At 39.5% G+C, this 17381-nt stretch overlaps 1 protein-coding gene across 8 annotated transcripts in view; it reads left to right on the top strand.

Moving 5' to 3' along the window:
- Nucleotides 1-17381, top strand: part of SPIDR (scaffold protein involved in DNA repair) — a 571046-nt gene that overhangs the window by 535996 nt on the left and 17669 nt on the right. For 7 of the 8 annotated variants that reach the window (XM_064588368.1, XM_064588367.1, XM_064588366.1 and 4 more), the window contains 2 exons: nucleotides 1052-1262; nucleotides 1954-2106. In XM_064588368.1, coding sequence (XP_064444438.1) covers nucleotides 1052-1262; nucleotides 1954-2106 — 364 coding nt within the window. The remainder of the gene's footprint in view (nucleotides 1-1051; nucleotides 1263-1953; nucleotides 2107-17381) is intronic. The other variant, XM_064588365.1, reaches the window with a different exon arrangement.

The following is a 17381-nucleotide window of genomic DNA, read 5'->3' as shown; positions in this document are numbered from 1 at the left end:
CAATAGGAAATCTCCTTGTATCCTCACAATGTGAAGGGCAGAGTGAGGAAACAAACTCTTGTCTTAGAAGGACAGGAATCCCATCATGAGGGTTCTACATAGGACCTAATTAGCTCCCAAAGGCCCCACCTACCATTATCACATTGGAGGTTAGGACTTCAGCATATGAATTGGGGACTTAGGGGTGGATATAAACATTCAGTTCATAACAATCACTGATCCTTAGGAAACTTAAATCTGACAAGAAAGAAGAATGTGTATGGACTAAATATAAAACAATGTGGTAATTAACATTCTGAGATCTGGAGGAAAAGAACAATGAAAATCTCCCTGAGTAGTTCAAGGACAAGTACAGTAGTGCCAGGGAAGGGCAGACTGTATCCCAGTAAAGGAGTCCTTTAAACAGGTCCAGGGTTTGCACTCTCAAGGCACAGCCATGTCAGTGGGGGCTAGTGACCAAGACCGGCAGAATCTATTGTATATTTGAAAATATTTGTTGGATTGAAAACTAAAATTGTTAGTAATAATCATCTAACATAATTGCTTTTTTAAAATTCTGGATAATGGAACACTACATCAAAAACTAATGATGTACTGTATGGTGACTAACATAATAAAGTACACACTGGATTTCGAAGATTTAGTACAAAAAAACAAGAAGATAAAATATCTCTATTGTTTCGGGCACCTGGATGGCTCAGTTGGTTAAGCAACTGCCTTCGGCTCAGGTCATGATCCTGGAGTCCCTGGATTGAGTCCTGCATCAGGGCCCCTGCTCGGCGGGGAGTCTGCTTCTCCCTCTGACCCTCCCCCCTCTCATGTGCTCTCTCTCTGTCTCTCACTCTCTCTCTCAAATAAATAAATAAAATCTTTAAAAACAAAACATTGTTTAAAAAAATATCTCTATTGTTTCTATTTATTATATGACGAAAGTATATTCTGGATATTTAGATTAAATACATTAAAATTAATTTAAAAAATTTTTTTAAAAATTTGGATAGTAAGAATAGCTATTAAAGTTAATAGACGTGACTGTGTCTTTGATTTGTAGGTAAACAATTTGCTTCCTCTGCAGCAAAGGGAGATTTGGCTGATGGTGACTGATGTCACCCTGCAGATGCAGGATGAGAATAACTCTGGCCTCCCCAAAACCATGCCAGTCTGTGTGGCCCCCTCATGTGTGTTGAGCCAGGACGTCCTGGAAGCGCTCACCGAGGCGGTCTCTCACAGCTTTCTCTTCAGGGACACTCTCCGAGCCCAGGGTATGCTTTCTTCTTCCTAGCTTTGACCCAGTGGTGACTGATAGATGCCATAAAATGGCATTGTGGCTTTGCCTTACTCTGGAACTGCTGGCCCCTTCATGAAGCCACCTGGGACATGACACATGGAGTGGAAGAGACCCACGGTACCAGCCCTCAGCTTTCAGTGGCCCCTGTCATGGCCACCTGCACAGAACCAGAACCCATGCAGGGCTGACTCTCCCTGTGAAAGATGCCATTGGTTACTCGAGGATTGTCTCTTGGTAGCACACATTACAGGTGCAGAAGCCACTTGAAGCCATTGCCTGGAACATCACTTTTGAAAACAAACAAAAAGCTAGAACATTATAAATACACACTTAGATCAGTTAGCTCTTTTTTGCCAGGAATCAAACTAGAATCCTGCCCAAACTGTATATTTTTACTTTATTTTGTTGAGGTATAATTTGCATACCACAAAATTCACCTCTCTAAAATGAATTTGAATCTAGTTTTGTGTGCTTTCCCCACTTAGTACACTAGTGGCTTTAGCACTTCCTTTCCGTACAGTGCATGTGTCATTGGATACAATGGACGGGCCTCAAAACTGTGTCCTCTGCCCACAGGGGGGTTGGCAAAGGACACTGTCTTTACTGGCAGGAGAACTCACTTTTTTCTTCAGTGCTTCAATAATCTGAAGTGTCTCTGTTGGCAGGTCGGATTGTTTGTGTTGAACGAAGTGTCCTCTTGCTTCAAAAGCCCCTTTCGGGTGTGGACTCCGGTGCTTGCTCCTGTGAACTGACTGGCCCTGTGAAGCTCAATGAACTGGATTCTGTCACTCAGGTCAACTCCGTTTGCAGCGTTCAAGGTGGGTAGTCAATCCTGGTGGAAATGGTATTTATATTTTTTAAAATATCATACTTCATATTCATTTCATTTATTCAACAAGTTTTTTATGTCTGACATGTTCCAAACTTTGGATACCTAAGAAACAAAATCAGAAGAGGTTCTTGCCTTTTAGACTTCTAGTGCATACAGAAGACCTCAATGAGCTGTGCACACAATCAAGTATAGAACGGCAATGTTCCAAGTGCTCCAGGTGCTGATTGCTGGGACCTCACCTTGTCAGGGAGCTCACTGTAGTCTCCTCAAGGACAGCAGCCTTGTGCTGAGATCTGAAGGATAGGAAGTAGCCAATTAGGTGAATGAGTAGGGGCAGGAAGGATATCTGACAGAAAAAGAATAGGACATATAAAGGCTGCTGACAGGGTAGAGTGGGGGAGCACCAGAGTCTGGAAGGGGGCAGGAAAGGCATCTGGATGGATGGAGTGATTAGGCTGAAGGGCCCAACCACTGCCCAAGTCGGTGGCCCTAGCAGGAGTGTACTCTGTCATCAACAGAGAGACGGGTACTCCAGGTTTTGTCTCTGCAGAGTGGAAGGGACAGGGCCTTGGGTGGTAGCAAGTGGGAGGGCAAGCACCAGTCCCAAGATGTGAGACAAGTGATGAAGCAAAGTAAATCTGGAAGTGGGTTTAGTTGGGGGAAACAGACAGGTTGGGTAGTGAATTCAGTACAGAGGGAGCAAGGCGTAGATGGAGGGTGAGAATGTATGTGATGACCTCTGAGATTCTGGCTTAGGCAACAAGGCAATGGTAGAACTGTTCAATGGAGTAGGACATGGTGGAAGAGGCCAGCTTTGAGAGAACAATCTTAGCTCTGTCTTGGAGAGTTTAGGTGTTTTTGATATATCTGAGATGTTTCAGTAGCTGATTTCAGGATCTTAGGGTTCATATATTTTTTAACCAACTTTTTTTTTTTTTAAGATTTTATTTATTTGCAAGAGAGAGAATGAGAGACAGAGAACATGAGAGGGAGGAGGGTCAGAGGGAGAAGCAGACTCCCTGCTGAGCAGGGAGCCCGATGTGGGGCTTGATCCCAGGACCCTGGGATCATGACCTGAGCCGAAGGCAGACGCTTAACAACTGAGCCATCCAGGCACCCCAGCACTTCATTTCTTTTTATGGCTGAATATTTCATTGTATGGTTGCACCACATCTTGTTTTATCCATTCATCACCTGATGGACATTGGGTTGTTTCCACTTTTTGGCTATTGTAAACAGTGCTGCTATGGATATTTATGGACAAGTTTTTATTTGAACAACGTGTTTTCAAATTTTGGGTATGTATCTAGGAGTGGAATTGCTGGGTCATATGGGAAACCCTGTGCTTAGCCTTTTTGAAGAAATGTGTAAGTGTTTTCCAAAGTGGCCATACTGTTGGTGTATCCTTAATATTAAAAGATATTAAGTTAATTTCCAAAAAGCATACAAAAATTCACATTTCCAAAAGTAATTTCTAAGAAGGCCTATTTCCTCCAGCCTTGCCCACTACTAGATTTCTGAATCTTTTTATAATTTTTATGAATAGCAGAACTCTGATCCCATTGTTGTTGCTTTAATTTACATTCCCCTGCCTGCTTGTGAGGTTGAGCACTCATTCATTGTGTTGAGGCCATTTGGATTTTCTTTTCTGTGCATCTTCTTTTAGTGTTAGTACCAAAACATAACTAAGATTGTGATTGTAAATGAGAAATGAGAGCAGTATAGCCTAGTGGTCCTGAAGAAAGCAGACTCTTAACAAGCTACCTGTCATCTGGGTCTTCCATTTTCTCATCTATAACACAGGGCTAATAGAATACATCTTAAAGCATTGTTGAGGATTAAATAAGATAATGCACATGAGACTTTGGGGGCTTGGAGCACTCACAGACTAGTGGAGAAGGATGACATCTCAGTGCTTCTACTTCTACAGACCAGGAGGGCTGGCTGAGGGCAAGAGCCAGTGAGGCAGTAGGTAGGTGGCCTTGGGACTGTTAGGATTTGTCAGACAGAGTGGTGAAGGTCTTCCAGACAGACGAAGACCATATGGAAAACCCATAGAGGTGCCAGGGGCAGTTGTAAAAGCTTTATGTGCTGGAGGAGGCAGGGCCTTCTTGGGATGGAGTTGGCTCTGTCTTGTTCTGCTATTCCCAGAATGCTAAGGAGGTTGTATATCATTTTGTTTTCTTAAATGAAGCAATTCTGTCAGCACCATAGATAGACTATGGTACAAAGCTGGATTTGTTGCTGACAGGCTGTTTGGAACCATGCAGGGAAGGAAGGACTGAGAGTCTGCAGAGGCTAAGTGGACTGTGGGGGTTTCCAAGAATTGGCTCTGCTGGGCCCCTGGGCACAGGCTGTGAGGACAGCACACAGTGCAGACACACGCCCTGCAGCAGCTGCTCTGTGCACCTGTCCTTGTCACTCTGCCCACAACCTGCTACCACTTGCACATCTCACCACCTCCAGAGGCCTCCCTTCCACCTTCATTCTCTTCATTGGCTGCCATCTGTTCTCGTCCCACCCCTCACCTCTCTAAGAGCCCAGGATTGGTCAGGGGCTCAGAAGAGAGAGAAGGGTGTGGGAACAGTCTCCCAGCAGTGTTCTCTGCCCCACATTTGAGAGGGACCACCACCCATCCACACTGCTTAAGCTGCATGGGACCCTGGAGCACCTGGATGGCTCAGTTGGTTGAGCATCTGACTTTTGATTTTGGCTTAGGTTGTGATCTCATGGGTCATGGGATCGAGCCCTGCTTCAGGTTCAGTGCTCAGCATGGAGTCTGCTTAAGATTCTCTCCTTCTGCCCTGCCTCTCTCTCTCTCTCAAATAAATACATCTTAAAAAAAAAAAAAAGCTGTATGGGACCCTGTTATTATAAGACCATAAGAATCACCACCACCCATAGCACCGTATTATGAGAAAATATGTACCTGAAGAGTTTGGCTTCTAAAGGAGGGTTTGAAACCTGACACATTATCCATAGCCAGTGAATGCCACAGAGATGCAAAAAGAGGAAAACGTGTAGATTCTTGTGGGGAAAGAGAAGACCTAATTTTTCTAGTTTCTGAAGAACTTCATATTTTTTAAAAAATAATAATTTATAGGTGGGATTTATAAAATATAAAATTATAACCATTTTAAAAATTGTCCATACTACCCAAAGCAATCTACAGATTTAATGTTTTCTCTGTCTAAATACCACAACATTTTTCACAGAACTAGAACAAACTCTCCAAAATTTTGTGTGGAACCACAAAAGACCCCAAAGAGCCAAATCAGTCTTGATAAAGAAGAACAAAGCTGGAGGTATCACAATCCCAGCTGTAGGTATCTACAAAGCTGTAGTCATTAAAACATACTACTAGCACAAAAGTAGATACATGGATCAAGGGAACAGAATAGAGAGCCCAGAAACAAACTCATGCTTATGTGGTCAGTTAACCTATGACAAAGGAGGCAAGCATACACAGTGGAGAAAGACTCTTTAACAAATGGTGCTGGGAAAACTTTCTTATACACAAAAATAAATTCAAGTGGATTAAAGACCTAAATGTGAGACCTGGAACCATAAAACTCCTAGAAGAAAACATAGGCAATAATTTCTTTGACATTGGCTATAGTAACATTTTTCTAGGTATGTCTTTTCAGGCAAGGGAAACAAAAGGAAAAATAAACTATTGGGACTACACCAAAATAAAAAGCTTTTGCACAGCAAAGGAAACCATTACCAAAATAAAAAGGCAACTTACTGAATGGGAGAAGATATTTGCAAATGATATATCCAATAAAGGGTCAATATCCAAAATATATAAAAAAACCTATATAACTCAATACCAAAAAAACATAATCCAATTAAAAAATGGTCAGAGGACCTGAATAGACATTTTGCCAAAGAAGACATCCTGATGGCCAAAAGCCACATAAAAGATGCTCAACATCACAAATCATCAGGGAAGTGCAAACCAAAACCACAATGAGGTATCACCTTATACTTGTCAGAATGGCTAAAATCAAAAGTACAAGAAATAACAAGTGTCAGTGAGGATGTGGAGAAAAAGGAACCCTCGTGCACTGTTGGTGGGAATGCAAATTAGTGCAGCCACTGTGGAGAACAGTATGGAGAATCCTCAAAAATTTAAAATAAGGGGTGACCAGGTGGCTCAGTCAGTTAAGTGTCCAACTCCTGATTTTGCTCAGTTCATGATCTCAGGGCCATGAGATTGAACCCCATGTCGGGCTCTGTGCTCAGTGGGGAGTCTGCTTGAGATTCTCTCCCTCTCCCTCTGCCCCTCCCCGACTCGTGCACATGCTCTCGCTCTCCCTCTAAAAATAAATAAATAAATCTTTTTAAAAAATTAAAAATAGAATTACCATATGATCCAGTAATTACACTATTGGGCATTTATCCAAAGAAAACAAAAACACTAATTTAAAAAGATATATGCACCCCTATGTTTATTGCAGTATTATTTATAATAGCCAAGATACGGAAGTAACCCAAGTGTCCACTGATAGATGAATGAATAAAGAAGATGTGGTGTATATATATGGAGTAGAATATTACTCAGACATAAAAAATAATGAAATCTTGCCATTTGCAGCAACATGGAAGGACCTAGAGGGTATAATGTTAAGCAAAATAAGTCAGAGAAAGCATATGAGATAGCATATGATTTCACTCATACCTAGGATTTAAAAAACAAAACAAATGAACAAAGAAAAAAAGAGACCAAAAAAACAGACTCTTAAATGCAGAGAATAAACTGGTGGTTGCTAGAGGAGAGGTGGGTAGGGTATAAGTGAAATAGATAGAGGATCAAGAGTACACTTATCTTGATGAGCATTTGGTAACATATAGAATTGTTTTTGTTTTGTTATGTTTTTAAAAGATTTTTATTTATTTGAAAGAGAGTGAGAGAGCACAAGCACAGGGAGGAGCAGAGGGAGAGGGAGAAGCAGACTCCTCACTGAGCAGGGAACCCAATGCGGGGCTCAATCCCAGGACCCTGAAATCATGACCTGAGCCAAAGGCAGACACTTAACGACTGAGTCTGCTTGAGACTCATATGTGTACAAAACTAAAGGCACTGGTGCCCCAACATATAGAATTGTTGAATCGGGGCACCTGGGTGGCTCAGTCAGTTAAGCGTCTGCCTTTGGTTCAGGTCAGGATCCCAGCGTCCTGGGATCGAGTCCCGCATCAGGCTCCCTGCTTAGCAGGGAGCCTGCTTATCCCTCTCCCTCTGCCTGCCTGTCTGCCTACTTGTGATCTCTTTCTCTCTCTCACTGTCTCTCTGTTGAATGCATAAATAAAATCTTTTTAAAAAAATTGTTGAATCATTATATTGTACAGCTGAAAGTAATATAACACATAATTAAGTAAAAAAAAAATTTTAAGTGAGCAATTCAGTGGCATTTAGTACATTGACAATGTTGTTCCACTATCTCCTATTTTATATTTTGTCTTTTGCCAACTCAGTGGCTTTGAAAATGAAGTTGCATTCTATTTTTTTTTAAAGATTTTATTTATTTATTTGACAGAGAGACACAGCGAGAGAGGGAACACAAGCATGGGGAGTGGGAGAGGGAGAAGCAGGCTTCCCGCTGAGCAGGGAGCCTGATGCAGGGCTTGATCCCAGGACCCCAGGATCATGACCCGAGCCGAAGGCAGATGCTTAATGACTGAGCCACCCAGGTGTCCCGCATTCTATTTTTTAATAACAGCTTAATTGAGATGTAATTCGCATACCATGAAAATCACCCTTATAAAACAACTCCGTGTTTTTTAGTGTATTCATGCAGTTGTGCAAGTATCCCCACTATTTCCAGAATATTTTTATCACCCCAAAAAGAAACTTCATGTCCATTAGCAGTCACTGCCCACTCTGTCCAGCCTGTGGCAACCACTAATCTACTTTCTGTCTCAGTGGATTTGCTTCTTCTGGACAATTCATTTGATAGAATCATATGTGTTATTTTTGTTTCTGGTTGCTTTCATATAGCAGAACATTTTCAAGATTCAACCAGGTTGTAATATTTATCAGCACTTTGTTCCTTTTTATAACATAATAGTCCATTATATGAATATACCAAGTTTTGTTTATCCATTCATCAGTTGATGTCTGTTTTTGATATTATGAATAATCTGGGTAGTGTTAGTCCTCCAACTTTGTTCTTCAATATTGTCTTGACTATTCTAGGCGTTCTTTTCTCTTTCCATATAAACTTTAAAATTAGTTTGTTTATATCCATAAAATAACTTGGTGGGATTTTGATTGGGATTGTGTTGAATCTGTAGATGAATTTAGGAAAAATTTATATCTTAACCCTATTGAGTCTTTCTATCCCTGAACATGGATATCTCTCTATTTAGATTTGACTTCTTTCAGCAGAGTTTTTAAGAAGTTTTCTTCATATAGATCTTGTGCATACTTTGTTACATTTGCACCTAAGTATTTTACTTATTTTAATGTTGATGTAAATGATGGTGTGTTGGGGTTTGTTTTTTTTTTAATTATTATTTATTTTAGAGAGAGAGAGCATGAGCAAGAGGGGCAGAAGGAGAGGGAGAGAATCTCAAGCACACTCCATGCTGAGCACAGAGCCCTATGTGGGGCTCAATCTCAGGATTCTGAGCCAAAACCAAGATTTGGACAATTAACCGACTGTGCCACTCAGGCGCCCCAATGGTGTTGTGTTTTTGGGTTTTTTGTGGGTTTTTTTGTTTTTTTGTTTGTTTTTTGAGTAAAAGCGGGTTTATTGGCTCCAGGAAAAGGAGCAATAGTACCTAGCTCTCAGATAACCCCTCGCTCTATATACAGGCTGCATCCAGCCCAAGGTCCACTGGCTCCTTCAGTCTGAGGGTCCATCCAGTGCCTCCCTTCCCGGGGCTGGGGAGGGCTAGCTGCCTGGTGGTAAGGTTCCGGACTGTTGAGCAGCAACAGCTGGCCCAGCTGAGGCAGCCTCGTAGTCTGCGATGCAGCGCTGTGCGGGAGCAGGTGTGGGCTGCACATAAGCGGCCATGAGGCGGTGGTTGGGATGGATCAGCTTCCCTGGTGTTGTGTTTTTAATTTCAAATTCCATTTGTTCATTGAGAACATATAGGAAAGCAGTTGATTTTTGTATTTTAATCTTGTATCCTACAACCTTGCTACAATCATATTTGGTTTTTGGTTGACTCCTTGGATATTCTACATAGAAAACGATGTCATCTGTGAACAAGATGTTTTTTTCTTTCTTCCTAATTTGTATACCTTTTATTTCCTTTTTGTGTCTTATTGTATTAGCTAGTACTTCCATTATAAAGTGAACAGAAACAGCGCAAGGGGATTTCCTTGCTCTATTCCTGATCTTAAGGGGAAAGCATCTACTTTCTCACCATTAAGTATGATGTCGGCTGTAGGGGTTTTGTTTATTTGTTTGTCATTCTTTCTGCTAAAGACAGTATCTCTTCATTCCATATTTTGAAAGCAAAAGTGTTAGTTCTTCAGCCCTTCTTTTTTTTTTTTTTTTTTTAGATTTTATTTATTTATATGACAGAGAGACACAGCGAGAGAGGGAACACAAGCAGGGGGAGCGGGAGAGGGAGAAGTAGGCTTCCCATGGAGCAGGGAGCCCAATGCGGGGCTCTATCCCAGGACCCTGGGACCATGACCTGAGCCGAAGGCAGACGCGTAACGACTGAGCCACCCAGGCGCCCCCTTCAGCCCTTCTTTTACTCTACTCTTTCTTTCAACCTTTCTACAGTTGTTTCTGTACTTTATATTGTCAAGATTGATGATATTCTTTTCTATAACCATAATTAAACCTGAACACTTTGTCTACAGATTTTTTCTTTTTTTTTAACAGATTGATTTTCAAAGATGAAAATAAGTAAGTGGCATTTTTATTATTGTGATTATATAAATATTTTCACTGAACAGGAAACTAGTATAATGCACTTCTATTTCCTTTCTTGTGTGATTTCTCATGAATTTATATTGACTTTTATTTTCCTTGCATTGCCTGCACTACATCCTTTTTTTTTTCCACATCTTCAAAAATGGTGACAAATCATTGGAGTTTTCCTTTGTAATTTCCTCCTAGAGCTTTCTGTCCCTCTGAACCAATCTTGACTAGTTGCTCTACTCTCAGCTATTGTCCTGGGACCCTCATATTAATCATTTAGGTTTAACTCACTCTTTCCTACACAAGGCTACTTTATTGGTGTATTCCACCTGTGGGTTTTTGTACATGTTCTTTACCAAATTGAGGAAGCTCTTCTCTGTTCCTAGATTGCTGAGAGTTTTTATCATGATTGGATGTTGGATTTTATCAAATTATTTTTCCACATCTATTGATATGATCATATGAGTTTTTTTCTTTAGTCCATTAATATGATAGATTACATTAAGTGATTTTTAAAAAAAAATATTGAACCAGCCTTGTATACCTGGAATAAATTCCACATTTGGTCATGGTACTTTTTTTTAATATATATACTGGATTAGATTTGCTAATATTTTGTTAAGGACTTTGCATCTATGTTCATGAGAGATGTTATTCTGTAGTTTTCTTTTCATGTAATGTCTTTATCTGGTTTTGTATTAGGTTAATGCTGTCCTCATAGAATGAGTTTAAGAAGTATTCCTTATGCTTATATTTTTCTGAAGAGATTTTAGAGGATTGGTATCATTTCTTCCTTAAATGTTTGGTAGAATTTGCCAGTGAACCTTCTGGGCCTGGTTCTTTCTGTTTTAGAAGATTATGAATTATTGATTCCATTTCTTTAATAGATGTAAGCCTATTCAGATCATCTAGTTCTTGTGTGAGTTTTGGTAGATTGTGTATTTCAAGGAATTGGTCCATTTCACATAATTTAGCAAATTTAGGGGCATAGAGTTGTTCATAACACTATCTTATTATTCTTTTAATTTCCATGGGATCAGTAATTATGGCCCCTCTTTCATTTCTGATAGAAATAATTTTTTATTCTTGATTAGCCTAGCTTGAAGTTTATCAATTTTTATTGATCTTTTGAAGGAATCAACTTTTGGGTTTCTTGAATTCCTCTATTGAATTCTTGTTTTTAATTTTATTGATTTCTGCTCTAATTTTTGTTATTGCTTATATTCTTCTTGCTTTGGTTTTAATTTGCTTCTCTTTTTCTTTTTTTCCTAAGATGAAAACTTAGATTATTGATCTTAGATATCTTCTAGTATACGCATACAGTGCTATAAATTTCTCTCTAAGCACTGCTTTTGTAGTTTTGATGTGTTTTTATTTTCATTTAGTTCAAAATATTTTAAAATTTCTCTTGAGATTTATTCTTTGACCCATGTGTTACTTAGATGTATATTATTTAATCTCCAATTAGTTGGGAGTTTTTCAGCTATCTTTCTGTTATTGACTTGTGTTTAATTTCATTATTGTCTAAGAGCATACTTAATATGATTTCTATATGATTTCTATAATTTTAAATGTGTTTTATGCCCCACTTTGTGGTCTGTCTTGATGGATGTTCCATGTGAGCTTGAGAAAAATGTTTATTCTACTGTCATTGGATGGCATATTCTATAAATGTCAATTAGATCCAACTGATTGATGGTGCTGTTCAGTTCAACTATGTCTTTATGATTTTTTGCCTTTGGATCTGTCAGTCATTTATAGAAGGGTATTGATGTCTCAAAGAATAATAAATAAAATATAATGGTGGGTTTGTTTATCTCTCCTTGAAGTTCTATCATTTTGCTTCACATATTTTCACAGTCTGTTGTTAGGCACATACACATTAAGGATTGTTATATCTTCTTGGCAAATTGACCCCTTTATCATTATTTAATGCTCTTCTCTATCTCTGATAATTTTCCTTGATCTGAAGTCTGCTCTGCTTGAAATTAATTTTAACTATTTTAACTCTTATTAGTGTTAGCAGGGTATATCTTTTTCTATAACTTTACTTTTAATCTTTATGTGTCTTTATAGTTGAAATGGGTTTCTTGTAGACAACATAGAGTTAGCTCTTGTTTTTTGTCCACTCTGATAGTCTCTTTTAATTTGTGTTTTTAGACCACTCACATTTAAAGTCAATACTCATATATAATTGGATTAATATCTATCATATTTATAATTGTTTTCTGTTCATTGCTCTTGTTTCTTTTTTCATCTCCCACCCCTTTTCTGCCTTTTCTCATTTTAATTGAGCATTTGATGATTCTATTTTCTCCTCTCTCTCAGCATATTAACACTTTTTTTTTTTTTAACATTCTTTAGTGGTTGCCCTAGATGCACTTACAACCAATCAAGTCCACTTTCAAATAACACTATCCTGCTTCCAGGGTAGTACAGGTATCTTATAAGGATATTCTCAGTTCCTCCCTTCCATTCCTTAGAACATTGCTGACATTCACTTCACTTACCCATAAGGTATAGTCACTGAATGCATTGTTGTTATTATTACTTAAATAAACTATTATATTTTAGATAAATTTAGAATAACAAATGTAAAAGATTTTCTTTTACCTTCATTTATTCCTTCTCTAATGCTCTTCCTTTAGTTTATGTAGATCCAGTTTCTGACCTATATTATTTTCCTTCACACGTCACCATTTCAATGTAGAGTTCCCTGTGGGTCTCTCTCTGAAGCTGTCCTGAAGGCCTCTGGGTGGGTCAGGTGGATATGTAAACACTGCTATCACAGTGCTGCCAGATCCTCTGATAAGAACCAGTCAACTAAGGATTAAGAGAAAACAAAACCCAGCTGCAAAATAACAAAGATTGGCCCAGCCTCCCATGCAGGAACACGGGCACTGACCAGATCCCACGGACAGACAGAAAGGCACAGAGGCTCCCTGCCCTGCTCTCCAGCCAGCTGTGGGCTCACCCAGATCCCACTCCATCAAAGCCATGCAAGGCTAGAGTCCTCTCTACTTTGTGAAGTAACAGTAGTAGATACCCCCTTCTCAGCAACTCACCCTTCCCTACTCTGCCCATCCCTGTACCAGAAAGTCCAGTGATGGCTTGTCCAAGGATAGCCCTAAGCAGGCTCTTTCATCATCTGTAGGAAGTCAGTGCTGAGAGTTGGATAGCTCTCTGTAGCAGCTAAATCAGCTGGGGATCGGGGTCTCCAACAATGGTGTGGACCTTGTAGAACATTGAGCATTTTCCCTAGGCAGGGCTTGAACAAACTCAGAGTACAGCCCTGTGAGTCAGTTGCACACTGAGAAATAACATCTGTCCATCTGCGTAAGTGCTTCTAGGAAATGGAGCCTCTGTGAGGGGATAGTGCTCACTGCTTCCCTGGGTGTTCAGGACTTCTCATCTCATTTCCCGAACATCAGCATCCAGACCATGCAAAGACTTCCTCCCAGTTTATTTTTTTAGGATGACAAAGTTTTGCAGCATTGACTTTTCTATCTTTGCATTGCTCGCCACTTATTTATACACCCCTTACTAGTGGGTGGTGGTCTTGCTCACCACCGTGGGCATGAACTCAGCAAGTGCACATTTGTACTGTCTCCTTGGGAAGGCGTGGCCAAGTCCTGTCTTCAAACCAGGCTTTGGCCTCTAACTAGAAGGAAACACTTCTGAGCCCCAACTAATTTCCGTCAGAAAAAAAGTTTGGAGAGGAGGGTGTGGCGGAGAGTTAAAAGTCACTGAAGAAAATACCAGAGCATGTAGATGCTATGTGCCCTACTAGAAAGGAGCGACTGCAGTTCCCAGGAAGGAGCCTTTGAAAAAACCTTTTTAAAAAGATGTTTTAATAAATATGTGATATACCTTTCCCAAGCCTAATTACAAGAGATTTCTGTAAATAAGGAAAGTAAAAGCTTTCAATAGCAGACTGCAGCCAAATGATGAGTGTGGTGTCAAAACCATCAAACTCTAACAAAATTTTTTTTTCCTTCTGATGTTCATATAAATGAATGTTCTAGATACTAACAGTTTAATAGTACACTTCCCAGTAATCCCTTGGAATTTATTTAGAGTTACCAGAAGGCATTTCCAGTGGTGTGTAGACCCTAGATAAAATAGATTTCTTCAGCTGTGTCCCTTCAGCTCCCTACTGGAAGGAAATTGCTTAATCCCATCTAAATGTAAATGAAGTTAACACCCAAAGATATCCTAGGATAAAAAGGAACTTCAGTTGGTAGCAGTCTTCTTTTTATTAGTGCATGTAGCAGACACTAAGTACTGCTGGGCACACCCACCCGTGGAATGGGAGCCGCTCATCCTGCTTGACCCTACTTACGCCTCTGCCTGTTGTGAATTGGTCAACACTGCTTTCCGGCTGTATTATAAGCCATTATTGACTTTACTTTTCATCCCTTTGATTCAATCTTGATTAGATTTGCAAGGACAATGAAATTAGCTGGGACAATCAAGATCTATTATTTTCATTTTTAAAAAGTCATTCAAGTGGGCATTGCATGAATGCGTTTTAGTAAATCAAGCCTACTTAGTTGTAACAATTGTTTTATCCTCTACAGATAAATTTTCTCTTTATGCTTATTCTAATAGGGAATGAAATTTTTTGTTCCAGGAGTGGGAGGGATGAGTCTTCTATTTTTCTGGAAACTTAGGTCACATCTTACTTGTTTTCAAATGTCTAATTTCACCACTTTTCAACAGGAATGGTCTGTGATTTGCCAGCATATCTAGATGATATCTATAATGCTTCACATTTCAAGAAAGTAGACCATCTCAATCTCCTGTTTAAAATTCCTCACTGGCTTCTAATGCCTTCCAGGTCTAAAATCCCCAGCAAGACCCTGGATGACTTGGGTCTCCCAACCTCACAGCCATGTCACCTGCCTTTCCTTCATGCCCCTTTGGCCTCCAGCCCTGCTTCAGGGTGCAGGGTCAGCCTGTGCCCTCCACCCCACCTGCAGCCCCACCTCAAGTCTCTTCTTTTGGGAAACATTCCCTGACCTCAAGCTAGCATAGAGGGCCTCTCTTCTCTACCTCCAGGGGCCTTTTCCATTTCTCAGTTTAGCATTTATTTCATGGTAATTTTTAATAGACTATTTTTAGAACAGTTTTAAGTTTACAGCAAAGAGATTCCCCATACCCTACACATGCACTGCATCCCCCACTATCAACATCCCCCACCAGGGTGGTACATTTGTTATAGTTGATGAGCCTACATTGTCACATCATAATCACCCAAAGTCCAGAGTTTACATTAGAGTTCACTCTTGGTGTTGTACATTCTATGGGGTTAGACAATGTATGACATGTATCCATGGTATCATACAGAATGGTGTCACTGACCTAAAATTCCTCTGCTCCACCTATTCATCCCTCCCTCCCCCTTAACACCTGGCAACCACTGATCTTTTTACTGTCTGTGTAGTTTTTTCTTTTTTTCTGACTGTATAGTTTTGCTTTTTCCAGAATGTTGTATAGTTGGAATCATGTAGTATATAGCCTTTTCAAACTGTTTTCTTTCACTAAGCAATGTGCATTAAGTTCTTTCCATGTCTTTTCATGGTTTGATAGCTCATTTCTTCTTAGTGCTGAATAATATTCCATTGTCTGGAGGTACCAATTTCATCCAGTCACCTACTAAAGGACAGCATGGTTGCTTCTAAGTTCTGGCAATTAAGAATAAAGCTGCTATAGGGGCACCTGGGTGGCTCAGTCGTTAAGTGTCTGAGGTCCTGGGATCAAGCCCCACATCGGGCTCCCTGCTCCACAGGAAGCCTGCTTCTCCCTCTGCCACTCCCCCTGCTTGTGTTCCCTCTCTTACTGTGTCTCTCTCTGTCAGATAAATAAATAAAATCTTTAAAAAAAAAAAAAAAAGAATAAAGCTGCTGTAAACATCTTTATACAGGTGTTTGTGTGGATGTAAGTTTTCAGCTCCTTTGGATAAATACCACCAAGTGCAATTGCTAGATCATATGGTATGACTATGTTTAGTTTTATAAGAAACTGCCAAAATGTCTTCCAAAGTAGCTATACAATGTTACATGAGTTTCAGGTGTACAACATAATGACTTGACAACTTTATTCGTTATGCTATGCTCACTGCAAATGTAGCTACCATCTGTCAACATACAGCTCCACAGGTTCATTGACTATATTCCCTATGTTGTAGCTTTCATCCTCATTACATTCATTCCGTAACTGGAAGCCTATATCCCCCCCACTCCTCCCTCCTCTGACAACTACCACTTTGTTCTCTGTATTTATGGGTTTGATTCTGCTTTTTGTTTATTTGTTTTGTTTTTTAGATTCCACATAGGAGTGAAATCATATAATATTTGTCTTTCTCTAACGTATTTCACTTAGCATAATACCCTGTAGGTCCATCCATTTTGTTGCAAATGGCAAGATCTCATTCCTTTTTATGGCTGAATAATATTCCATTGTTATATATATATATATACACACACACACACACCATATCTTTTTTATCCATTCATCCATGAATGGACACTTGGGCTGCTTTCATAATTTAGCTATTGTAAATAATGTTGCTATAAACATCAGGATGGATATATCTTTTCAAATTAGTGTTTTTGTTTTCTTTGGGTAAATACCTAGTAAGGGAATTACTGGATTATATGGCATTTATTTTTAATTTTCTGAGGAACCTCCATACGCTTTTCCAGAGTGGGTGCCTCGGTTTGCATGCCCACAAACAGTGCACTAGGGTTCCTTTTTTCCACATCCTCACCAACACTTGTTTTTTCTCATCTTTTTGATTTTAGCCATCTTAACAGGTGAGGTGATATCTCACTGTGATTGTGATTTGTATTTCCTTGATGATGAGTGATGTTGAGCATCTTTTCATGTGTCTGTTGGCCAGCCAAATGTCTTCTTTGGGAAAATGTCTATTCAGGTCCTCTGCCCATTTTTAATTGCATCGTTTGGATTTTTTTGGTGTTCTCCTTGTTTTAATTTGCATTTCCCTAATCACATGATGTTTGACATCTTTCATACGCTGTATATCATCTTTGGTGAGGCATCTATGAAGTTCTTAGGCCCATCTTTTAATTGGGTTGTTTGTGTTGTTGAGTTTTAAGAGTTCTTTGTATATTTTGGGTAACAGTCCATTACCAGATGTGTTTTTTTGTGAATATTTTCTCCCATATTCATGATGTTTTTCTCATTATTTGTTCATCTTGGCCAGACTATGGAGTTCACAAGAGTAGGGACTGTAGCATTCATCATTACATTTTTTATGCTACACATATATCCCACACTAAGTAGCATTGTATACATATTTGTTTGTTGAATAAATAAGTCACAAATGTTGAATTAAAAAAGAAATAAGGAA

Source organism: Mirounga angustirostris, unplaced genomic scaffold (assembly GCF_029215605.1).
Source record: "Mirounga angustirostris isolate CCGP_5_RB_7025 unplaced genomic scaffold, mMirAng1.0.hap1 SCAF_4, whole genome shotgun sequence".
NCBI lineage: Eukaryota > Metazoa > Chordata > Mammalia > Carnivora > Phocidae > Mirounga > Mirounga angustirostris.
Note: the sequence above shows the minus strand (reverse complement) of the source record. Positions and strands in the feature narration are given on the sequence as shown.